At 40.6% G+C, this 25,508-nt stretch overlaps 9 protein-coding genes across 9 annotated transcripts; 2 read left to right on the top strand and 7 right to left on the bottom strand.

The window, feature by feature from the left end:
* Positions 1-289: 289 nt before the first annotated feature.
* BEWA_050640 (conserved hypothetical protein) lies at positions 290-1,774 on the bottom strand (the record flags this gene model as incomplete). The annotated part of the gene is made up of 1 exon (XM_004831991.1): positions 290-1,774. The coding sequence occupies one exon, from the start codon at positions 1,772-1,774 to the stop codon at positions 290-292; it is 1,485 nt and encodes a 494-aa protein (XP_004832048.1).
* Positions 1,775-3,130: 1,356 nt separating this feature from the next.
* On the top strand, positions 3,131-8,351 carry BEWA_050630 (chaperonin containing t-complex protein 1, eta subunit, putative; the record flags this gene model as incomplete). Its single annotated transcript, XM_004831990.1, has 7 exons — positions 3,131-3,260; positions 5,065-5,244; positions 5,281-5,422; positions 7,044-7,380; positions 7,416-7,545; positions 7,580-7,693; positions 7,759-8,351. 7 exons carry the CDS (start codon positions 3,131-3,133, stop codon positions 8,349-8,351), a joined length of 1,626 nt encoding a protein of 541 aa, XP_004832047.1.
* A 394-nt stretch (positions 8,352-8,745) lies between these two features.
* On the bottom strand, positions 8,746-9,234 carry BEWA_050620 (signal peptide containing protein; the record flags this gene model as incomplete). The annotated part of the gene is made up of 1 exon (XM_004831989.1): positions 8,746-9,234. The coding sequence occupies one exon, from the start codon at positions 9,232-9,234 to the stop codon at positions 8,746-8,748; it is 489 nt and encodes a 162-aa protein (XP_004832046.1).
* A 564-nt stretch (positions 9,235-9,798) lies between these two features.
* Positions 9,799-10,272, bottom strand: BEWA_050610 (signal peptide containing protein; the record flags this gene model as incomplete). The annotated part of the gene is made up of 1 exon (XM_004831988.1): positions 9,799-10,272. The coding sequence occupies one exon, from the start codon at positions 10,270-10,272 to the stop codon at positions 9,799-9,801; it is 474 nt and encodes a 157-aa protein (XP_004832045.1).
* Positions 10,273-10,931: 659 nt separating this feature from the next.
* On the bottom strand, positions 10,932-11,664 carry BEWA_050600 (signal peptide containing protein; the record flags this gene model as incomplete). The annotated part of the gene is made up of 2 exons (XM_004831987.1): positions 10,932-11,456; positions 11,512-11,664. The coding sequence occupies 2 exons, from the start codon at positions 11,662-11,664 to the stop codon at positions 10,932-10,934; spliced, it is 678 nt and encodes a 225-aa protein (XP_004832044.1).
* A 1,243-nt stretch (positions 11,665-12,907) lies between these two features.
* BEWA_050590 (conserved hypothetical protein) lies at positions 12,908-14,569 on the top strand. Its single transcript, XM_004831986.1, has one exon. The coding sequence runs from the start codon at positions 13,115-13,117 to the stop codon at positions 14,477-14,479; it is 1,365 nt and encodes a 454-aa protein (XP_004832043.1). The 5' UTR covers positions 12,908-13,114; the 3' UTR covers positions 14,480-14,569.
* Positions 14,570-14,709: 140 nt separating this feature from the next.
* Positions 14,710-16,772, bottom strand: BEWA_050580 (hypothetical protein; the record flags this gene model as incomplete). The annotated part of the gene is made up of 3 exons (XM_004831985.1): positions 14,710-15,359; positions 15,533-16,054; positions 16,088-16,772. 3 exons carry the CDS (start codon positions 16,770-16,772, stop codon positions 14,710-14,712), a joined length of 1,857 nt encoding a protein of 618 aa, XP_004832042.1.
* Positions 16,773-17,973: 1,201 nt separating this feature from the next.
* Positions 17,974-21,696, bottom strand: BEWA_050570 (hypothetical protein; the record flags this gene model as incomplete). Its single annotated transcript, XM_004831984.1, has 1 exon — positions 17,974-21,696. The coding sequence occupies one exon, from the start codon at positions 21,694-21,696 to the stop codon at positions 17,974-17,976; it is 3,723 nt and encodes a 1,240-aa protein (XP_004832041.1).
* Positions 21,697-23,231: 1,535 nt separating this feature from the next.
* BEWA_050560 (hypothetical protein) lies at positions 23,232-25,376 on the bottom strand (the record flags this gene model as incomplete). The annotated part of the gene is made up of 1 exon (XM_004831983.1): positions 23,232-25,376. One exon carries the CDS (start codon positions 25,374-25,376, stop codon positions 23,232-23,234), a length of 2,145 nt encoding a protein of 714 aa, XP_004832040.1.
* Positions 25,377-25,508: the final 132 nt, after the last annotated feature.

Genomic DNA, 25,508 nt, shown 5'->3' with positions numbered 1-25,508 from the left:
CCAAAACCCATAACGTGAAGTAGGCCAAGAATCTCTATCCTTATCAGACAAGTATTGGTCAACACTATGAGCATAACTCTTTATCATTGGAGATGTCGTCAACCAGAATGGTGTGGGAGTGTACTTTCTGGTATCTCTATGTGGTCTTCTCAGTAGTTTCTCCCTCAGATTCTCCACCAGACTTATTAATGCATAGCAGAAGAGTAGTCTCTCCAGACAAAAGTGCATATGTATGGTCTTCTATCTGCGGATATTTTCTCGTCTAACATGACAAATTTCAGGCCATCCATTAAAATTCCTGATCTTCATAGACAATGAGTAAAGCTTCCGACTTCCCTAAAACCTTGCATCTGACATTCTTAGTAAAGGAAGACTTAACACTCTTACATGCCACATATGCTCCACTACCTGCCCAGTAGCAGATAGATTTAAGCGTTCCAAAGTCTTTAGTAGGCCACTTACTCCGATCATGCTCATACTTGGAATAAGTCTTAAGGTAACCATCTCCAGTAAAAGCCAAGACTATCATTAAAAATTGGGATGTGAACGCATTAAAAGAGGAAATAGTACCACCATCCTTATCTTTACAGCATTTACAGGTACAATTGGTTTGGCAGATGCATGTCTCTTGGCATTTGCAGGTTCCTCCCCCTGAGTTTTTGCATTGACAGTTGTTTTCTTTTTTGCAGTCACAATATTTACCTACTTGCTTTCCGGCTCCAGCATATGACACTGCCTTTAACCCCTCTTCACAAAACTTTAGCGTAATGGTAATCACTCCGACAAATGCTCCACTGCTCTTAATGGAACTTGCCACTCTACCATCGGGATAATGAAGTGTAACAAGGCACAAGATCATGGCAGTAATGTGAGGAATCGCCAAAATCCAAGCAGCGTGCCAAAACTGAGCGTTATTAGTCCTCCAATTTTTATCTGGACCTTTTCCCTGTAGGCATAAAGCTGCAATCGCAATACCTGGAACTGCGCTCATGAATAAGACAACGAGATCGATGTTGTAACCAGTGCCAACATCAGTCAGTTTATAAGGAGCTATGGCCGGATAGAAAGCATATATACCACCCATTCCAACCATTCCCATGAATATCGGAGACAAGGCAGCATCTTCACCAAAATCTTGAGGAGCAGTATTACTACTACCACTTCCTGGTGTATAGGCGACAATCCAGACAATGGCTGTGGCAAGTGATATCAGTATTGCAATTATGAGCTGCCAGAATATAATCCAGTAACTAACGTTTGACCAGTTACGCCACTCAGCGAGCTTAGTAAAGATAAAGTAGTAGACAGAAACCTGAATTCCAGAGAGAGGGATTCCTACATTGAAAAGGGCCGCATTGTCACTTCCAACATTCATTACACACGCCACATTCATTCCATAAATAAATGAGGCCAATACTATAGCCCAGTAGTAGAAAGTAAGATCTCCCATTTGACCTCCAGATGTAAATGCATAGAGGAGTAGAATGAAGGATAAGCACAGTGTCACGTTCGTTATAGCAGCAAAGTACCTGAAACATTTCTTGGATTTTTCATCATTCCAACAAAGTGCTATAACAGTCATAATACCCATTCCAGTAAACGCTGCCAGTTCCATAGGATTATGGACCATGTTAATGAACGAACTAGCATACTGCTGCGGAATTTTAAATCTATCAAGCGCAAACTTTGCTCCACTTAAAGCCACACGGAGAGACTGTAAAAGAGTTAGCCCCGCCATAAACATGGCAGGTTTCTGGGCTTCCTTAATCTCCATCTTTACAGTCAGAACTATATTATCGCCTATACCTAGAGGCTCATTTTGTCTAATGCCATTTAAGGCTGTTGAATCTCTATAATGCCATAAGGCTCCATTATATACTACACCCAGTGTAGCTTAATAAACATTCTATACTACATTATCCTTGGTCATAAATTAAAGAGACCCTCTCCATTCTATACACGGGACTTTAATGCTTCACTATTCTTAACCATTCAAGATGCATGTTTAAGTATCTCATATCCCCAAGGTTTCATAGACGGAGTGTAGAGTTGCTGGAATGAGTAGATGATGTTATAAGAATGCAATCAGTGAGGAAGAATCAATGAGTGGAGATGATGTTGAAATGAGTGTCCGTAATTTGTCCAGGTAAAGTAGTTGCATGATAGACAACTCAATGATAGGCATGTATTCATGACTAACTCATTCCTCTGCCAAACCTCGTGAATACGCATACCCCTATTTTCTGCACTCAAGTACTTCATAACTATCCCTTTTCCAGTCAGATAGTCGTTCATTCCATGGTGATTTGTTACCTTATCCATACTTCTTCTAGAGACTCTCTTTGGTCGTCTTCCTAAAGCCTCTAAAGATAATCCTAATAAGTCTAAGAAAGACACTAATGGAGAAGCTCCTATACTCCGTACAGTCACCACTTCTCCTCTATTCACTTCGCTCATAGAGTCTCCATTCCTATTCCATTCACCTTGTTCATTCCATAGTGATATACTCCCTAGTCTTTGACGTCGGTAGGTCATTCCTCCTTCCGTTTCACTCCAGTAATGACCTTAATCCTACTCTTCCTTAGGCTCCCTGACGGTCGCCCGTTCGTATACTATGCATTAAACTAACCTGTCCTTTATCCCAGACAAGGGTCCCCCGTTTGATGGCCCGGATAAACTTTTTCCGAATCGGTAGCCGGTTGTAGTGTTGCTGTAGGATCGAAGTAGAGTTTTTATGCGACGCAAACTCCCTCGCAGAGCCCAGAGACCACGCGGTGACCCTCGAAATCGTTGCCTCCACCAGCGAGGTCAACACGCTCAAACTCTTCATTTCTTTCTCCACAAATCTAACACATTCGCAAGACCGACATTTGTGTGCGGACGGAACGGGAGAAGAAGAGGAAAAACGGCGACTGGCGGCTCCGCCCTTTGGACGCCCAGCCACACAGCGTGAGCCCCTCATTTTCCGTTTCCTGGTGGTCACTTGCCGCGATTTTACATTTTCATGCCCAGAGTTTTATCGATAAACTCCATCGACGCTCTTGTGTAGGCGAACTTCTGGTAAAATTGACACGAGACATTTCAGAGGACCCGTTGCTCTACGAAAAGACCAAGAGCCCTGAAAAACAAAATGAGCCACTTGATGAACCTACCAATCCTCCTCCTCAAGGAAGGAACCGATACTTCGCAAGGCAGAGCACAAATCATCAGCAACATCAATGCCTGCCAAGTTATCGTCAATTGTGTAAAGACCACACTAGGTTAGTTTAATGTGAGACATCCGACCGTAAGGAGGATGGGTCCCGAAGAATGAGGGATGAATGCGAACTGCTAGCGGAGCTAGGAGGAGCATGAGCGAAGCGAATGAGCGACCAACGGGAGCCTGTTTATCTCTAGAGATATGGCGACTGTAAGGAGCCTATACAACAGAGGAGTCTACTCCACTATAGACTCCCATAGACTACTGTAGTTCCATACTGCCAGACGGTGAGCTAGTTGTGAGGGAGGATGAATATATGGCTGAGGAGTAGTTAAGAGAATGATGTGCTCCCTTTGGTCGCATTGAGACTACTCATGGATCTCAGAGTTTTGAAAGAGCATACTCTCTGAACATGGAGGATGAGTGGAAGGAATACACTCAAGCTAAATCTAGAGAACAAATGTGGCGACAAAGAAGAAACATGCAAATGTCCAGGTGCTACCACACTAGGCCTAAAGGCCGAAAAGAAACCAAATACCCCGGTAACAGGATTTACTAGGTATACCCATACTATTCCAAGTGGAAAAACATTTACTCTAAATGGAACACTCACTAATGGAGGTACTATAAAAGAACCTATAGGATCAAGAGGAGCAGGAGGAAAACCCATACATAAGGTCAAAGAGATAGCAGTTTTCTACTGGAATGGAGCTGATACAAATCCTATCCTCCTTGGAATTACTTTTACTGGTACACCTTTCTATTATGTCAGAAGTAACGGCAATGATTGGGTTTCTCCATCTCAACTCAAAGATAAGGAACTCGAGACTAAACTAGATGACCTAGTCTGCTCGAACTACGGCGCAATCACCATTAATCTATCTTACAAGACTCATGCTAAGGATAGACACTCGTACTGCTGTAGTGGTAACCATGTCGGTGGTAAGCATGGTCAAAATATCACTGTTACTTCTGCACAAATTTCCTGTAATCAACATCATGGCTCAGTTGCATCTACTATTCCATACTTCAAGCACTCAATTGATGGTGAACAACTTGCCGCTATTAAATACTACTCGAATGGGAATAATGATAGAAAGAGGATAAAATTAAAAGATCATGCCTTTCCCATTAAAGGCTCACTGAGTGTCTATGCATTTTATTGTAAGGATAAGGATCCGGTACTTATCTATGTGGAAGGGGGTGGAGATAATGGAACAAATAAATGGTACCAGAAACCTATTAGTGGCAATGGTAATGGTGCCACAGATGAGCAGTGGGCAGAAGTATTCAGTGTACTCCCTAACATAACACCTAGTAACTTTGGAGACCATGACAAATATAACAAACTTGTGACTGCACTAAATAGTGCTGGATGTAACAGCTATTCAACATGTCCTGGTGAACCTAAAGAATCTCCACCTCCTCCTCAACAACCTCCTGAAACTCAAGGCTCTTCTCCAGGCCCTTCTGACTCTACTTGGAAAGTAATCCCTACTGTTCTGACTGGAGTTGGTCTGACATCAGGTTCTCTTACTGGCTTTGGCTGATGGATCTACATGCGTTCTAAAGGAGATCCTTGGGTTAGACAAATATGAGTCTCTATGGAGATGCTCCCCAGTAGGGAGACTAGATTGGATAATGAGTAGTTGGTCTAATGGAGTACCATGAGAATTTATATGAATGTGGATACTTTGGGGATACCTATGGATTATCTCTACTGAAAACTAACAAATTTACATTCACGTCCCTCGAGGGCCTTTAGTCTCGCTAAATACAAAGTGAACCTTTCAACAGAATATTCCAATATCTAATACAATTTCAAATCTTATTCATTCCATTCATTTACTAATACACTCATTTAGGACCTCGTGGTATGGACAAACTTATACACACTGAAAATGATGTTACAATAACGAATGATGGAGCCACAGTTCTTAATCTTTTGGATGTAGCGCATCCTGCAGCATCTGTCTTGGTTGATATTGCCAAGTCACAAGATGATGAAGTAGGAGATGGAACAACTTCTGTAACCGTACTTGCCGGTGAGTTGACTTTGTAAATTCTGACTGAGTGTACAGGAGAGTTGTTATCGGAAGCGAAAACATTTGTGGCAGATGGAATGAGTCCACAAATGATCATAAAATACTTTCGTCAAGCTTGTGACATGGCTTTAAAGACCATTGATAATATAAGCATTAATCTTTCCAACAAATCACAACAGTATGTTTCTGCACATTAATATTGAAGGTATTGGAGAACTGCTAATGCACCAGTTTGGATTGGCATAGCTAAGGATGATATCTTTATATCCCTACTGACCATTCTGCTCACACAGGTTGAGACATTTAATAGAAAGAACAATTGTTTTACAGTGGAAAGGGTATATACTGTATACTCCATTCTCTTTCTTCTTCCTTATTCCAATGGGGTCTCTTTACTCATCCATTCTTCCTCACTCCTTCACTTATCCTCTCCTTATCTTACGGGGCTAATACACTGCATCCTCATCAAGTATCTCATGACATATCCTTATGGACGAATGTTTGAGGGAAGATGAATGTCTTTTCCATTCTTGTGGCAACCTGTCTACTAGGACTCTGTCATTGCAAAGGCTCCAGAGTTCCCGGCGACAGACCCTTTATCGAGGTTCTAGACGACTATGCAGAGGATGAAATTGTAACCAGTAGTCTTGTAGAGGAGACAGAGACGCGCAAATCTGTTGTATGGACTGGAAAGAAACAGGTGTGGGATCTGGCTAATGGAACTGTCTATGAAGACCATACACCGTCCTTGACTCGTAAACGTAATGATGAAAAGCTAAAAGATGTAGCAGTGGAGGATTCTAGTGCACTAACTCACTCTAGACATACTACTATTCTTGATCTTGCCAGTCCAAATATATTAATATGCCACTCCTTCTACTATTTCCTTCTCGGGAATGCAGTTCAACTCATAGTTCCCAGGAAGGGTGTTTCTGTATCCAAGCTTGTAAGTGGTACTGAAGAGATATACATTCTTTCCTCTGGAGAGATAGTCCAATATATTAACTTGTATCTCAGCCTTGATGGTAAGCCTGAACTTGCATTAATTACTCTCAGAACATCTTCTGGAATATCACGAAGAGACTATGTAAAGGAGGAAGGTGAATGGACTGTCTGCAATAATATTGATGCCAAGATGAGGAGCTTGAGGACCTCTGCAACCTTTGGATCCACGTTCGAAATTGACATATCTCTTGATAAGGATATTAAAGAATGCAGCATCTTTGAGACAGAATTACTGGGAGTTACGACCAAGCACTTCTTTCCTAAACCTGGCAATGTGGCTATCAAGGTCAATGATGCCAATAAGGAATTATGGAATGGTGGGTATGATGATCGTTGTCTTTCTTGTCTTATTTATAAGAAAGGGAATGTAGAACTACTAGAGATTACACTCGTAGAGGGTAGCTCGGTTGGAAAGAAATATTTTGAAAAGGTGGATGGAGCATGGAAGAGTGTCACTAAGGAAGACTTTACTAAGAAGTTTCAGGCTATGGTAAAGGGACCATCTCCTAATCCTTCTAAGTAGTGGCTCCTCACGGATACTCTTTCCACCTTTCGGTATGCAGTACTAGAGAAGAATTCTCTTGTTTTATGCACTTTTGAGTAATTCCATGGGGCATAATCCGTCTTCAAAGGGTTAAAAATTTTGGGTAAAAGATTCCAAAATTTTTACATTGTCCATTAATTGAAAATGGCGCTATGAAATCCGTTTTGGTGCATTAACAATTCTCTGGTGCTAGAAATTTAGGTCCAAATCCATAAATTTATCATTTACTTTCCACTACATTAATAACTAGGGAAAAGACATCTTTACTCCTAAAATGTGCAGAAACGACCTTGACATCAAAACTTGTCTCTGGTCACAAGGAATTCTTTGCAAAAATGGTAGTTGATGCAGTATCATTGCTAGACACTGATCTCGACCAAGATTTAATCGGAATTAAAAAGGTCACTGGCGGATCCTGCACCGACTCTCTGCTCGTGAAGGGAGTTGCATTTAAGAAGACGTTCAGCTATGCTGGAGCGGAACAACAACCAAAGAAATTTGAGAAACCTAAAATCCTTCTTTTGAACCTTGAGTTGGAACTCAAGGCTGAGAAGGAAAATGCCGAAATTTTAATAACTAATCCAGAGGTATGTTTTCTTGACCTTTAATAAATCCCATTTAGGAGTACCAAAGTATCGTAGATGCAGAGTGGTCTATTATTAACGAAAAGCTCGAGAAGATTGCAAATTTGGGAGCAAATGTCGTACTTTCTAAGCTACCAATCGGTGATATTGCCACCCAGTTCTTTGCGAGTATGCAATTTTCTGTGTTATGCATGACATGCAGGTAAAAACATCTTCTGTGCTGGAAGGGTTGAGCAAAGCGATCTCTTGAGAACATCAAAGGCCACAGGAGCTGCTATTCAAACCACAGTAAATGGAGTTTGTGCTGATGTCCTAGGTTCGTATTTCTATATCGCAAAATATACTGCATGTATCCACTAACAATCTAAAATGTCTATTTAGGGACATGTGGAGTATTTGAAGAGGTACAAATTGGCGGGGAACGCTTCAATTTATTCAAGGACTGCGAACACTCAAAAACTTCAACCATCATATTGAGAGGAGGCGCTCAGCAGTTTATAGACGAGTCTGAACGCTCATTACACGATGCCATCATGATTGTAAGGAGGGCTATGAAAAGCAATTCAATTGTTGGTGGAGGTGGCGCTATTGAAATGGAACTTTCAAAGGTATTGCGCGAGTACAGTCTGTCAATTGTTGGAAAGCAACAAATCATTATAAATGCATTTGCGAGGGCACTTGAATGCATACCAAGAAATCTCGCAATAAATTCCGGATTCAATCCTACGGATCTTCTCAGCAAACTTCGCAGAGAACATGCAAAAACAAAGGGTGATCCTGTATGGTTTGGAATTGACTGTATACGCGGAGGAATATGCGACTCATACCTCGAGTGTATTTGGGAACCTTCAGTTGTCAAGAAAAACGTTGTCTACTCTGCAACAGAAGCTGCATGTCTGGTTTTGTCAATAGATGAAACTGTAAAGCATAATAAGCAAGCTGGAATGAATAGTGCACTTCCAGGACAAAATTAACCTTGTACAGTGAATCTTTGTGGTAGTTTTACCTTTGAAAATTCATACATTTGCAGAGCGTTCGAACTTTTATCCTTATCCCTGCTTTCGGGGTGCTGTGAAAGTTTGGAGGATTTATGGGTTTGATAGTCACTATGGAAATAGGGGGATCACTAGTCAATTGAGTTTTCCGTATCCTTTATGGAAAGGACAAAAGATTTTAAACGAAAAAAATGTTTGCATGCAGGAAATTTATGATGAAATTGGTAATGATTTAGGAGTTACACTCTCAGTGTATTATTGTAAAGTTTGTATGGCAGCTCTTTGTCCGCCCTTATTGGCACCATCATTCCCTTTGCCAGAAACCTTATCAGCATCATTGCCTGATTGAACGGTCACCTCCCTGTGGATTAATTCAATCATTTGTCCTCCTTGAGTCTGAATTAGTTAATCTTCCATATATAGACTTCCATGAGTCCCCCTCTTTCTTAAAATTCTTTACAGTAATATTCTTATCTTCGGCGTTATTTCTGACGTTTAATGAAACTGTGATTGGTTTATTCCCTGCCAAGGATACTCTTACAAATCTACAGAACTCATTAGCTCCAGCCCTCCATATGCTTGTAGTTCCCTCTTTAACCTCGTAAAAACTTACATCACCCTTTGGAAAGTATTTTTTAATATTTGGCGCGGAAGAATCAACATCTACATTTGTATCATCCGGGCTGACGAGGTCAAGAGTAATGAGAGTGCCATCAACATGATCAGGTGAAGGAATAACTGGAGTACTAGTAGCTTGAGGAGAATCGTCATCATTTGTTTTACTTCCAGAAAAGCAAGACCAACATCCTGCGCTACACAATCTTACCAAACATACCGTCCATAGCAATGCCAGAATCTTCATCTTGAAATACTGAGATTTGGAAGGTAAAGGAAGAATAAGACTGTGGATGGGGTGGAGAAGAACCATTCATTCCCGCATTAACTCCACAAAGGTCATTAAATGAGGTTTAGGTAAACAACTAATACAGTTCCTGGATGAGAAATGTTGTGGAGTATCTTGGAAACGGGCTAGCGTGGAGAATGGCTCTGCATTACTACTAAATTTTGGTCTATTCCATAGACAACATTATGCTCACTATCTTCCTTCTAGAGGAATACCTCCTTGATGAGGACCTGAATGAGGTACAAAGGAGGTATTTTCCAGGACTCCATTCCCTCAACTCTTTGACATTCCTCGTAGAATAGTATGGAAAGTCGAGCTAATAAAGATATGCATGTACAACCTCAGGAGTTAACTGATCGATTAGTACCATCTACCTACGGTCCTTTGGTGTGCTTACAAATTAACAATAATCCATAAACGGATTATACACTGAAAAATGACGTTCATTGGTCTTCATTTACATGGGACAATTTTATTCCCCTATTCACTACTTTGAGTGACTGTTTCTGTTGCAGGAGAGCTCTAACACGAGTCATTGTTCGCTTCTTCTAGAGTATTATGGTCTACATAGTCTTGGTTTTGACTGGGACCTTCTTCCACTGGACATTCAGCTGTTCCGGAAGTGTTTGTCCACTGACCATCTTCCCTCCTGAATTTTACTTCTGCCTCCCTATCAGTTTTTATCTTGAGCACCAGAGTCTCTAGACCGCCTTCAACTGTTATTTGTGCGTACAGGCATCTCTCTTCTCCTTCGGCCTCCCAAATGGTATCGTCACCTTCTACAACTTTGGTCGCAGTGACGCTATAGAGAAGGAATGTCTGGATGGTCTTATTATCAAGAACTTTGCTATGATATGTACCTACTGAGTTGTTCTTCTTTGAAAGATCCAAAGTAGCTGAGGGCTGATCAGAAGTCCCTCTGGCACTCGGCTGAAAGCCATGACAGTCGGAAATGCCAAAAATTGTAATAAAGTACCATATAAATGGTACTTTCATTCCTCTGTAATCGACTGAATGTGAAGAAGAGGAAGAAAAGGTACACACCGGGAATGCATGGGGCCTAAAGGAAGAGACGTTTTCAGGGCTTTATCTGCCCTTTATATAGCATGAATAGTTGAATTCTGAATGATAAAACTAGGAAGCATAGTCACAAGGTGTCCTCTATTCTTCCTAGGCGTACAGAAATGTTTATAAGTGTACCTTGCAGGTTTACTCGTTCTAAACATTATAGCTACGGTTGGAGAGTATTGAATAGTAGCAATGTATGAGAAACAAACGAGTGTTATAACAGTCCAGATATTCCATGGACAACTGTGTATAGCTCTGTCTATTGACAGATTTTACTGCATTAGTGATTAACATTCCATCCTTTAGACGGATAACTAGTCCATACAATGGACTTTCTACTGAAAAATAATCCTCTTTTTGGATACAATATCGGTGAATCTATCATGGGTTAATGGCATATTTTTAAAATTGTAGAATCTACTTGCCCATTACTAAGCCCCTTTCTGTATGTACTCTTAGAAGGGCAATACCACCCTTAGAATGGAGCTCACAGATGTGAGATACAGAGCCACTATTCAGATTTTAGATATTTACATTGCCAGCTTTGGGCATAAATGTTAGTCTTAAAACGATTGTATTCAGAATTATCAACTGCATTTTTCATTCTTTACCAGGGAGGTGTCAATAGAGAACCTTACAACTTCACCCGTTATGGTCTTTAATACACCAATCTTCGTATCATTATTCTCGGTGCTAAGTTGCCAGCCGTTCGTGCCATTTTCGCGAAGATCTTTATAGATTTTATATGCCTCTTTGATCATAGTGGCTACCATGTCAATCTCTTCTTTGAAAAATGCAATACAGTAAAGGCATGATTTACCATTACCACCAAACCATACGTTTTTACCATTGCTCATTATTTGTCTGACAAAAACATTAGTACCAATCTTACGCGTAACAAGATACAGCCTTGCAGGGATTCCCTTAATTCTGATGTTGAATACCCTTAATATGGAAAGGTTAGGATTGGCAAGATCCAAGGTTGCTGCAGTAGAGCCACCATTAGATTGAGCCGACGCAGGAGCAGTCGTATTTTCAGGGGTAGAACTGGAGTCTTGTGCTTTGTATAGTATCTCAAAGTCATCATAACTGTTATTCTTTTGCTTAACTTCCTGTACTAACTTGGTGAGATTGTCCCTCTTCAACATTGAATAGGATAGAGTAAACCTTGTCTAGGAAAGGGTTTACAGGTTCTTCAGGCTTAGGAAGTTCTGGAGGATTCTGTTTCTCTGCACCCTTTAGTGCCCCTTTTCCATCACCATCTCCACACCTTGCCCATCTTGCCACTAATATTGCCAAGAGTGTATGACAAATCTTCATCCTCCCATGTTACAAATGTTGAAGAATGTGTAGAAAGAAATGTTGAGTCATCTGGGGTGTGTAGAAAGCTCTTCCTACACATGCATTGTTCTTTCTTCCTTCATGCCTTAGTTTCCCGTACTCTCGACCATGAATGCTAAAAAATGAAGCTATTAGGTGGTTCCAATAGAGTCTTCTGGGAGCCACTAACTACAGAGAAATCCATGGATAGAGAGGAGGAAGAGATGGTAATACTGTTAGTAAAGAAGCTTAAATCCGAACGTTGTGAATATGACAAGGCCGATACGGTACTGGCGTAATGTGAGCTTTAGTTTTGAGGATTCTGCAAGGGCTAGCAGCCAAGATAAAATCTCTTCCTCTGGCATAGCAAGAGAATGGGTTCTCTCAAGTCCCCTAATTCAGTCTCAATTTGTCCATCATGACAAAGAAGTGATGACAGGAGTATTTCCCCTGGTAATCCCGGACCAGGTGCCCAAATCATAGACCGGCCTCCCAGTAGAAATGGATACTCTAGAAAATGATAAAAGCCCTCCTGGTCCTCGAAAATATGTCCCTAGTGGACAATCAGACCCTGAATGCTTATTATTCTCTTCACATGTAACGTTCCCTTGAGAAGAGAGACCCAATACCATCATATCCAGGGCCATATGAAAAGCCATTCTCTCCATCTCAACCGCGAAATGGACATCAATGATACCATTCCTATGAGTGACTTGTCCATCTAGATTCATCTTGATGTACAACAGAGTTCTCCATTCCAGGTACCTCTGCCATTCTGAGGCGCAGTACACTCATCACCCATTCTCCCATCCATCAGTAATGTGATCGAGAAGAGTGTCAATCCAGGCTCTATTAACCATCCAAGTCATCCGGAACACTCATTGAATTTTACTCGTTTAACTGGTCCGGCGAGTGTGTAAACATTCTCATGAGAGCACCCAGAATGACCACTTTATCCATCCCTCCTAGGCACATCCCTAGAGGATACAACATTCAGTATTGCGGAATAGAGAAGAAATGTGCTCGGTGAGTGACGGCGATGACGCCTGGGATCACCCGGGAAGTGCCAAGGCCAAGTGGAGTAAATCCACCTGGACCCGCAAATCAGGCACAGCCATCCATTCTATTACCCAGTGCATTCCGTTGAGATGGCTCTAGAAGAGCTCCGGAGAATTACTAGAGACTCCAACTCTTCTTCCTGGAATGGGGGTCCTCTCTGCTCGTCTATTTCCTTCTTCTTTCTCGGTTATTCCTCCAAACCCGAAATTCTTTTCATCGTTATTAAAATGAAGACGCAGTATTGCCAACTGTTTCTGCTAGCATTGTCACTGGGTAAGAGCCAGAGCTGTTACACTTGGCTTCTCCTTTGACATTCCATTGAGCATGAAAGAGTTTGCAGAACACTCTGACCTTGTAATGCATTAAAGGAGTAGATGTTAAGGGCAAAAGGATGTTGCTAAGTACATTCGGGCTCCGCATGGCAATGAGACTCGCTCGCTCATCTAAAGACAAAACAAAGGACGAATCATTCTCCAGGAAGCAGATGAGTGGTACACACGGATACCTCTTTCTCCTCATGGGCATCTCTATGGCCACGAACTTGAACACTAGTTTGCTAACGGAAAAGGTCTTTAGGTGTCAGAACTTTGCCAACAAGTGTCTGGTGGCCTACATGTTCTTCATATCAGTGGCATCATTCGTGGCTCTATTTCTCTGCGAGTTGGACTTTTCGACCATGGTAATGAGTGAATGGATGTTGGTGACGTCTCACTCAATGCATGTACTCGTGGGCATGTTTGGCAATGGCATGATGGCTCGCAACATCTTCATCCTGGGCTACGGGATAAACGGGGCGTTGGAGGCGTTCATCTGTTTTTCAGCCGCTGGCGTTGTCTCTAAACTATTTCTCAATTCAACCTACTCTTTGATATACACAGGGTTCCCTGCTGGTTCCATTTTTTTGGGAACCACCCAGACTATACTGAACCGTGTAGTTGGAACCAGTACAATTTCGCAAATGAGAAAGAACCTGGTATTATGCCACGGAATTCATGCTTTATTATCATCCGTAGCAGGCATTTGGGCGACCTTTCTCTACATCAAATATGGGCATTCTGTCAAGGAAGATGACAAAAAGGATGAGGGTGAAGAGAACAAGACTGAAGATGAAAAGAAGTCCGAGAGTGAAAACAAGAAGCTCAGTGTTGGCCAAAAAATTTTACAGACTATTGAAAGTTTTAAATATGCAAGGTACTACTACTCGAGGCTCATTTTGGTCGTTTGTGCATATTTCCTAAGGTATTTTTTCTTTCCTTGTCTCATTCCATTTGTACTGGACATTCCACACCATATCAAGCTCATATGTTCTCTCTCACTCATTCTTTCAGAGTTCATATCAAAGCTAAACACTGTGGGTGTCAACGAGACTATAAATCCATCAGAGAAGGAGCCTTCCCAGTCTCATGCCATGTTCTTGCTAATGAGGGATGCCTATCTACACTTTACGATAATTATCTGCATTGCATCTTCGTCATTTGTCTTATGGTCCTCTTTGACTGGCAGGTATCACTTTTCAAAGTCACCCATATTCATCTTTTGCTTTATCATAACAATGGGAATATCATATGGTTACTTGTCAACCAGATCTATTAACGGCTGTAAGCCTGTGCTGGACTATTACACTAAACAGCTGGATAATAATGGAAAACCGATGGTAGAAGAAAAGGTTGCCAATGGCTCTGGAGTCTCAGATGTTGCCACTCTTACAATCAATGTGGCTCTAATGTTCATTTCAGTCTTTTCAGATACCACCTAAGGGCTCATATTAAAGTATAAAGGTTCTAGAGCCTACATTCTCAACAACAGTAAAGGAGATTTGTCCATTAAAGCTGTGGATGCTCTACTAATGCAGTTTAAATCCTAGTATAAACACACTTAAAGCCTACTACAAAATGCGGTAGAATAGGTCATTTAATTTGTCAGAAGTTGCATGTTTGTCTTTTTGCTATTTTAGAGGTAGCTCTGAGTCATGGGAAAATCTTAGTCTCAGACGGTGTCAGGAACTTGATGTTTTAGGGGCTCTTTAGAATGTTCAGTGTCGGTAGAAATAACAGGTTCAGATTTTAGAGGATCTGTAAGAGCTTTTTCAGAAGCAGCTTTAAGAGTAGGAATAGCTTCAGTAAGAGTGCCAGAGGATGCTCCAAAGATAGCCCATGATCCTAGACCAACAGTAGCAACAGTGGTTCCAATAAGAGGTTGAGGAGATCCTTCAGTACCAGAATCAGCTTCTTTAGTAGGATGAGTATCTTTAGCAGCAGTATCTTGAGTTTGAGCACCAGTATCACCAGATTCTCCTTCAGCTCTAACATCTCCAGGTTGAGTACCTCCAACTTGATTAGTAGATTTGCCAAATGAACCAGTAGTATGTTGATAACCTCGTACAGAAGGTAAATCAACAGGTTGTCTTTGTTCAGAGTCTTCTTGAGGTTTTAGATCTACTTCAGGGCCTTTAGCTTTACTAACACTAGGTGAACCATCTTTACCCTGAGATGATAGACCACCACTTTCATCAGTATCTTGTTCTTCGGATTTAACGTCAGGTTCTGAAACATCTTGGTCACCCTTTTCTTCCTTAACATTTTTCTCAGGGATTCCGGCTCCAGGAGATCGTAGTCTTTCAGTTTTTTCAGTAACACCTAGTCGAGGTGAGGATGGAGGAGTTTTACATTTTCCATAGATTTTACACTTAAGTGTCTCTCTAAGTTTGTTAAAGTGCTCATGGTCTCCAAAACTGCTGAGTGTTATGCCATCGAGGTTAGTAGAGACATTTGTCCAGTCTTCATTACCACTACCTTTTTCTGGTACCAACCTTTAACTTGACCATTTCCTTCGACGTATATTAACACAGGGTTATTTCCGCAGTAAAATGCAGAGACGCTATCTACACCAGGAATGGGAAATTGTCCATCTAAAGTTATACTTTTCCCAGTTCCACCACTCTCATACCTTATACCAGCGAGTTTATAATCACGACCAGAAATAGAGTGTTTGTGATATGGAATACGACTTGAGGTGTGACCAGGTTCATTACAGGAAACTTGTATATCCTGAACAGTGACCATACCACCGGTGCCTTTTTTCTTGTCTGCATGCTTGTCGCAACAGTAAGATCCATTTCTAGAAAAGGATAAATCAATAGTAACACCCTTGTGATGTTCACAAGAAAATTCATCTAGCTGCTTGATAAATGTCTCTGTGAGTTGGCTGTCATAATTATCATAGGGTGTATTGCCAGAACCATGTTCTCCCCATTCAGTACCATTTTTATTTTTACTGTAGAACAATCTGGATTTATTGCCATCTACTTTAAATAAGACCGCAATGGGCACTTCTGATGTACCCGAAAACTAAAGTTTGAAATCACCAGTTGCCTTGTCAGGAATCTTAATGTCGGTCTTTTTCTTGTCAAAGATTGCCATAGAAAACCTAGTGTTTCCTTTACCATTATCTTGACCATTGAGTTTATACCCTTTAACATTATAGTTAGTACCAGGAAGCGGAATTTTTTGATCAGTAACAGATTGTACTTTTATCTTCTTTGCAAAACTTGAATCCAAACCAAGAGTCTTCTTAGGATTATCAAGATAAAGAGCATAGCGGTTATTCCTAACTAAATTTCTTTCATTCAACAAATCTTGTAAAGATCTTCCTCCTCCAGCGTGCTTTTTCCAGACCTTTTCATTAGCATGTCCTTCTACTTCACCATTCTCATATCTCAGGTAGTATGTTGACATATTTCCACCGTCCTTAACCTCAATAAGTAGGGGTTTTGCATTGCTACTCTCATAGCCCTTGTCACAGTAATAGACAAAAACTTTCTCAACATCCGGTATATTATCTTGATCCTCACCTAGTTGCTCACCTCCATCTAATTCTCTCTTAAGAGTAAATCTACCCCCTTGTTTGAGGGAATGAGTAAGCGCAACAAATCCAACAGCATTTGGATTATTCCCTTTTTCGGTAGTAAAATTTCCGGTATTACTGGCTGAGCACCCGCATATTCCTTCACATTTTTTGTCTAGCCCCAAAGTGAGCCATTCATTACTCATCCTCCATTCTTAACCCTATCTTTAAATCTTTTCAAAGCTCTGAGATCCATGAGAGTCTCAATGCGACCAAAGGGAGCACATTAGTCTCCTATCTACTCCTCAGCCATATATTCATCCTCCCTCACAACCAGCTCACTGTCTGTCATTATGGGCACATTAATGACTCCTTCCAGTCGTTCATGCCCATCCATTCTCTAAAAATTACCTCATATGTCCCTGTATACTCTTAAAACTCCTTTAATATACTATGGACTGTTAATGCGTTCCGTAGGTATGGTCTATACTATATAGAGAGTAGGCGATCATATAAAATCCCATTCTTGATCATCATAATGGACAGTCACTGTATCTATAACACCTCTTGCCATTCCATTACATATGCCTATAGCTTCTAGTAGCATACTTCTGTCATTTATGGTCCCCTATAGATCTCTTCCTTGGACAGTTCCTCCTAACGCTTCATTTCCAGCTACTCTACATTAGATAACTAACCATCCATACTGTAACCATTGTAATCTATGGATAAACTGCATTGATGATCCAGTGAGTACTCCTGGTAAGGAATAAACTGAGGGAGAAGGACCATGGGGAGGTCTACACATTCTTCTTCCTCTTCCTCCACATACTTTTTTCATTCTTCCTGGATGTAATGAAGTCATTCTTTACTAGTGTCAATAAGATGCCTAACACGTATGGATGTGTATAGCAGAAATTAGGGTCCCTATGGACCAGACAACCGTCTAGATTCCTCCGCCCACAAGGCAGTACTGCATTAATGACAAGTGTTTATACAACTTTTGTATAATGTGCTTAGCTATAAGCTTCTCCTGGATTTAGTTGAAGAGGGGGGTCAGATTTATTCTTGTCCTTATTAACGGTATCAGTAGAGGATGAAGATGGTTGTTCCAGTGAAGAATCTGACACTCCTCTTGGTCTAATTGACCCAACCAGTCTAAAGTTTGGAACCAAGGCTAAATATTCTGCATCTGAAAAGTACACTCCACAGATAATGAAATAACAACAAATTAAAGCGGAGAATTCTCGCCAAAATGTAGTTAAAACACGATGTGTTAAACAAGAAAATCCCTTTTCGGGCACAGATTTGTGATTTATCACAAAACTCTTTATTTGGCATTTTAATTCAAGTGTTCTTTTATACAAGGATCTTATAAGGTATGAATATTAAGGCGTAAGTAGTCATTCACTGTTTGCTATTCATAATATTTTTTGCCTTATTACCTAGTCCCGAGAAAGTTTTCTTAAGTTTACTCTGTTTTGACGAATTCTTACTATCATTTGAACTGTCTGCAGTATTGTTACTTTCCTGATTTTTGTTTGAAGAAAATACACTGGATATAGCAGAAGATTTAAAGTTTTTAATCTTGTCCATTATTCCAGGAGTTGATTCTGAAGCCTCTGGCAATTCTTCTTCACCCTTTAGTTCATCATCAGGTTTTGAAGGTTCAAATGGATTCGTACTTTCTACAGTTGAGCCATTTTGCGGTTCGTTGACAGAACCTTCACTGGACTGGGTATCCGAGACACCACTTTGCTTTTTATCTTCCTGAGTGGATGATGTTGAATCTGATACTCCTGTGGTATTATTATCCTCTACTGTTTGTAATTTAACCTCTGGAATTTCTTGTTCACCCTCCATCATTTCCTTTGCCCTGTCACTAAATCCGTCTGTGGAAACTTCATTAGATTGTCCATCAGTAGAACTCTCCGATGAACCTGCTCCATTCTCATCCAGTTTGGAAGGGTCAACAGGATTTTGGTCTGATGACATGTAATTCGCTTCCTCTAAAGCTGCATTTTCTGAAGGCATGCTTTTCTCAGAGTTCTGAATTAGATCTTCAGTGACGGAAATTGGTTCTTTATATTCTCTATCATCTTCCTTCTTCGATTCAACTTCCCCTTCCGAGGCTTCTCTCACAGTATCATCAGGAGTTATAGAAGAATCGGCATCGACTGTATCATTACCTTCAGAATTATCGGTCATAGGGTCTTGATCTTCAGGGATGTTTACAGATTGGGAACTTGTCTGCGTATCATAAGATTCTTGTTGATTTGTTTGTCCACTCTGAGATTGTATGCTCTCTGAGGAAGTGTTGTCCTGAGATGCCTCAACAATCACTCCTCCCTTCATCTCCTCCATCTTATCAAATTGTGTCTCGTCGACTTCATTCCATGCTCCATTTACCTTTTCAAAGCACTTTTTAGCACTTTCAAGAGACATTAAAAGCAGGGAGGAATCTCCCCTCGTCGATAATTTTACAAGTGTGCATCTCTCGTCTCCAGTGGCATTCCATATGCTCATTCCTCCGTCAACAACAGAGGAGATATGATGACCATCTTTTGGAGAATAATTCTTTGACTTTATTCCATTACCAGAGCGGTCATATACAAGTACTTTTGACTGGTCAGGATTTGCAAGATCTAAAGCAATGGAAGAAGAAGAAGAAGAAGTAGTAGTAGGTTTAAGTCCCTCCTTTAGGGTTTCTAGCTTATTTTTATGGTCATCTTCTTTATCATCCTTCCACTTACTACCATCATAGTATCTATAAACCGTGGATTCTTTACCCCCTTTGACTGCTCTGATAGCAACTAATACCGGAGCATTCTCATCAAAGTATAGCAGAGCCTCCACTACACTTGAAGATTTACTCAATCTCGCTTTACCAGACCATACCTCCTTATCATCATACTTTAGCTCAGTAGCTTTAACACCGTACTTTACAGTAAGTTTAAGAACTTTTACATTCTCCTCAACAGAGCCCACAACATTAAAGAGAGTAAGGTCGACCTTGGAAGCAAAAATGCTTACAGGATTTTCAGGTTCTCTAATTTCCTTTAGCTTACCTAAAAATTTACCCTTGTCAACCTTCTTCCATTCATTACCATCTACTCTTTCAAAGAATTTCCATCTCCTTAATATTCCATTCACCACTGCCATCTCCAATACTTCCTTATTGTCACGTTTATAAATAAAGCAAAAAAGACAAGCATCTGAAGGATTTATAAAAGTCCATAGTCTTTTATCTCCATCCTTTACTTTGATAGAGACATAGCCAGGCTTAGGGTAAAAGTGTCTAGTGGTAACTCCCAAGAGATATACTTCAAAAACAGTGCATTCTTTAGTACTAGTGACTGAGGAAATATCCATGGTGAAGTTAGATTTGAAAGTTGCAGAGGTTCTTAAACCCTTCATCTTGGTCTCACTATCAGCACAAAATGTCCAACCACCTCCATTCTTGGAGTAAGCCTTATGTGAGACTCCAGAAGATGTTTTGAGAGTAACTGACGCAAGTTCAGGTTTACCATCCTTGTTGAGATAGACCTTAGTATGGTCAAATTCCTCTTCGGATGAAAGAGTATAAACCTCTTCAGTGCCATTTAAAAGCTTAGATACAGTAACTCCTTTATTTGGAACAATGAGTCTTATGGCATTGCCGGCAAAAGAATACTCGAAGGATTTGCATAGTAATCTACTTGGACTAGCAAGATCAAGAGAAGCATCTTTTCCAGATTCTCCAATGAATGTCCTTGCTTTCTCATAAAACAATTCTTCATCAATCTCATTCCACTGTCCATCTACTTTCTCAAAGTACTTAGACATAGTACCACCGGAAGTCTCCAGGTAAAGAAGTTCTACGCCACCCTTAGCATAAGATTCTACAAATGTACACTTCTCATCTCCAGAAGATTTCCAGACAGTAGCTCCGGCATCCATAACAGAGGAGATATGGAGCCAATCTTTTGGAGTATATGCCTTAACAGTTACCTCTGATTTTGTTTCTGCATACACATCTAACTTTGTTTCATCAGGTTGTGATAGGTCTAGAATAATTCCATCTTGTCCAGAAGAGACTGTTGCATGCTCACCTTCCTGGCTCCTCTCAGATTCTGCATTCTCTTCTTGAGAAGATGATTGTTTATGACTTTGACTATAAGTTGACTCTTGTTCTTTATTTCTTGAAAATAACTGTCCAAGAGCATTCCGTTTTGAACGCTTCTTTTCTTTTTTTGCAGATTCCTCTTGAACATCAAAATTGCCGTGAGTAGTTTGAGCTTCCTTACGTCTGTTATTGAACTCTTCAGAAGTCATAGTCTTCCATTCTTTACCCCTCGTTTCAAAGTATTCGTATCTTATCACATCATTCTCCTTGACGCTTAGAATAAGGAATGAGAGTTCTCCTTTGTTAAAGTACAAGTCACATGCCGTGCAGAGTTCGTCCTTGGAGCCTTTCCATATGGATGTTCTGTTATACATTACCTCCTCAGCGGAATATTCAGGCTTTGCAAAATACAGCCTCATTGGAGCTCCAATAAGCTTTGCATCGAATATTGTGCATTCCTCAGTATCCTTATCCTCTTCAAGATTTAGAATGAATGAGTTTGTGCGGGGAATTTCTTCTCTAATTGCTTTAATCTTTTCTTGATACGTATCTTTACAGTTTTCCCAAACATCTCCATTCCTTGCATACCATCTACCAGTCGCTGTAGAGTCTTTGCTCTTGGCAATAAAGACAATACGTGGTTCTCCATCCTTGAGGAACAGCTTGGCGTATTCAAATTCTTCATCCTCTCCAGGAGTCCAAATTGTCGTCTCGCCACAAACTACCATGTCTACGGATACATCATTGCGAGGGATCACAAAGATGATTTCATTCCCATTGTCATTGCATTCAAAAAGTGTGAAATTGGAGGAGTCCAGATTCACAACGTCTAGAGCTAAGCCTGATGCTTCAGACCGTTCTTGTCCAACGCCTTGATTCTCAGGTTGTGGTACTAAAGGTCCATAATCATTCCCTTGAGAAGTTCCTTCCATAGATAAACTTTGATCATCCATAGACAACCCATCACACTGGACCTTGTGAAATCCTAGGATTGCCACGAGATAAACCAGTGCGAAAATTCTCATCTTGCTGTGATATTACTGACAGGAAGAGGTGAGAGGAAGGAATAACAACACATCTGGGGTCATTCAACGGAAGAAGTTTGCAAGAGGAAGAGATTAGTTCTCATCTTCTCTATCTCGTAAATTCAGAAGGATCAAAATTTTACACACGTGAAACATGCACGTCTGAGAGTGGAATATAATGAAGATATGGATGAGGAGGCACTTGTAAGGGTCATGTGGTAGAGAAGTTCTTGTCTACCTACTCCTTGTATCATCAGTACATACCGCAATGTTTTCCAGAATAGGAAACTTTTAATACCCCCTTCATGGCTATGGATTCTGAATAGAAGCTTTGTAAGAGTTGTTACCTTGAAAGTATCCTCTTTATATGATGGGAGTATTCTTTATAGACTATAACTCTCTATGGTTCATGAGAATGGCTTCATGAATAGGAAAAATATGTTCAGTTTGGCAATTCTAATTTTCCAAGGCTTGTTGTCTGGTCATTCCAGAGATTAATAACCATTCACATCCAAATGTAATATTCTTTCCGTATAGCTTGTGCTTCTTAACTTCGTTCGGGATGGGCATCCTGGGTCAACCATCCAGAAAATATGCATGCAGGTTCTCTACACCCTCTATCTTGGTTATTGTTTCTCCCACTTTTCTACACATTCCAAGTGTTTTCTCGGAAGAATTGTCTTCTATTCCCTAAAAGTAGAACAAACATGAGGTCATCTGTGGGTTTATTTACAAGGATGGAAACTGCCATATTCTTTGTACTTTTGGAATCATGGAACTCTGAAAAGGTTCTCCTTGTTATTCTCTTACTTGTATCAAGTTTAGTACCTTTTAACAAGTAGGCACGTAATATTCACCCATGTATAAAACGTCCCTAACTCCTAAACATCGTTATAAGATATCCATTGAATGCATAATCCAGCCAATCATTATCATCATCTCCCTATGGTATCACTATTTGCTCTTGTTTCCATACTTAGCTCTTCAATATGCTACACATTATGATCAATGCTTGTCGAATTGCCGTGCCAATCTCCAATCTCAGTCATCATCAAACCATTATCCATATTCTTCTTTTACTGCATTCTCTATCCTTATAAAACTGCATTAGTGGCTTTTACTAGCCATACTGGCTACTGCCTAAAATGTGTAAGGTGTCTCCCGTCTAATTCCTCACTTCACACATCCTATAAAGACTCTACTCAATTGTTTACACTGACTGAATACTATGAACAGAAATGTGATGAGTTTGGAGAGAATTTTCCTCTGGTTGAGAAAATAATGGAAGTAAGTGGTGATAATTATCCCGACTTACGACATCACCTCTTTCTTCCCTCATGGACTACAGATCTAGACATAAACAATCGCTACACAAATGACTAATCAGGTATGATTATGTTAATGTGAATCTTAAAATGGCTATACTGCATCCGAAATAACTTGTGCTCTTTGGTAGTTTACTGCATTAGTGGCGTCTATTCATCCACAGGATGAATGAGTGATCTATTGTAAAGTCTAGAAGAACATGGGAGGTGCTAATCTCCTAACCTTGTGTAGAATTCCCCTGCTGTTCTTGGCTCCCAAATAAAACCGACCTTCTCAAAATACAGGGTATCTGTACCTCGAGATTTTCTTACAACAATCAAGAGAATATACGGCGTAGTTCTAAAATATACGGTGCATCTTATGCATCTCTTGTAGTTTCCACTAGCCTTCCATATTACTCTTTCGCCAAACTTGATTTCTTTGGCATGATACCCTGGATTGGGAACGTAGGAACGGGCGGGTATATTCCCGAAGCCAGTCTCAAATATTTTATATTCTTGGTTGCTCTCTTCCACCTCAATTCTGATTGCAAAGTTGCCCTTCTTTATCGTCTTTATTTTCAAGTTTTCAATCTCGTCATTAAACTTTTTTAGTTCCTTCCATACTCCACCCTTGAACTTGTAGTACTGGTGTTGTGCATATATTGCATCAATCTCCGAAACTATTTGCGCTACTTTGGGTATTCCGTCCTTGAAGGACAATTTGGCGTAATAAAATTTCTGAGTTCCCTCGGGGGTCCACACAGTAACATCCCCGTTAATCACCTTGGTAATTGTTACATTGCGTTGTGGAAGTATAAAGGTCGTGGGAATAGAATCTAAGTGGTAGTCAAAGCGCTTGTAGATGGATAAGTCCGGTTTTGAGATGTCAAGAGCGACCGGATCAGGAGGTGGTGGAGGGGGTAGTGGTTGTGGTCTAACGGTTGTCCATGGCTCTGGAGAATCTGATCTACATTTTATCCTATCTATAACATTGTAAAAGTCAGATTTTCCCGCAACTTTCCATCCGTGGTCATACACTATGCGCAACCCTTTAAACCTCTTACCATTCTTGTCCTTGTATCTGACTGCGGCAGCGACCGGCCCATTTTTACCAAAGTAAAAGGATGCTGTTAAACACAATTCCCTCTTGTATACACTCGTCCAAATTGGCATGATAGTTTGGACTATTCTTGTTAAGTGATATCCAGCCTTTGCAAAAAATGTTTTGATTGCCACACCGTTCTCTTTGGTAGACTCTACAGCAAATATGCTCGAATCCACGTTATCGATATCTAGTTGGACATTTTTAGGCTCTTGCAATGAAGCTGTTTTCTCTATTCCCTCAAGAAATTTGCCGTACCTCTCCTCACTCGCATCCACCCATTTCCCATTCCTTTTCCTTCTACGCAGTTCTATCGTATTACCGGAATGGTTTATAATCAAAGTGGCAAGTTTTGGTGAATTGTCACAAAGGTGTACCGTGGCTAGTGTGCAATGTTTGTCCGGAGAATCGGATTTCCAAAGTTCAGAATCTCCATCTCTAACCTCGTCAATGCGATACCCGGCTTTAGCTGTATACTTTTTGGTGCAAATTAGACCCCTTGTATATTGTAAAATGCTGAATGCAAATGGGTAAAGACTAGAAATGTCCAATTTGATGGCTCGATAAATGGGCACATTTCGCTTTTCCCTTTCTAGTCTACTCCAATATCCTCCAGAATCCCTGCGGTAGTAGACCAAATTACTCTCTTTATCACCTCTTATCAAGAGAATTAAAATCGTTTTATCTCCCTTCAAAATTGTGTAGGCGACTACGCACTTTTCTTCCTTCTCGCCCTTCCATATTGTCTCTTCTCCATCCACGATCCTTTCAAACCCCTTTTTCGCTGGATAATAGTATGTAGCAATGCTATCGTTTACGATGGTTTTAGGTGGATAGATGGTACTACTATCGATATTCGCCAGGTCTAGAATTGAGGAAGGTAATTTTTTCGTAGACTGGTCCATCTGTCCTTCCTGAGGATGTACGAAAAGGGGTTCTTTTGCGGTAGATCCCCTGGAAATCTCTTCATCTTTTGGTGTCAATGGAGTATTTTGGTCACCAGGCGTAGAAGCTAGAGAACGAGTTTCTTCCTTGGGGATGTCTTGTTCTGCATGTGTAGAGAGATGAGCTCCTAAAACGTCATCTGACCCGGTTTCGGCCGTTCCTTCATCTTCTTTTTGACCAAGCTTTGGGCCACTGTTGCAAATTTGCCGAGAACTTTGTCCCGTTTCCACAAAACTGTCTTTGCAGTCTGGAAAGTCTCCGCATTTGTAGAGACTGGGGATGTGTATGACGTATAACGGAATAATGACTTGTGCTTTCCAAAACATAGGAAAATATCTGCCAAGAATGAGTAAAAGGCCTCCAAAAGAGACTCATGGGGTGAAGAAGAGGAAGAGATTCCAGAAGGAAGAGTTTATAAAATGAGTTTAATGTGGACTTCTGTATGCAATACCGAGTAT

This window comes from Theileria equi (assembly GCF_000342415.1).
Source record: "Theileria equi strain WA chromosome 4 map unlocalized gcontig_1105316255041, whole genome shotgun sequence".
Lineage (NCBI taxonomy): Eukaryota > Apicomplexa > Aconoidasida > Piroplasmida > Theileriidae > Theileria > Theileria equi.
This window is presented reverse-complemented; position numbering and strand designations above follow the sequence as displayed.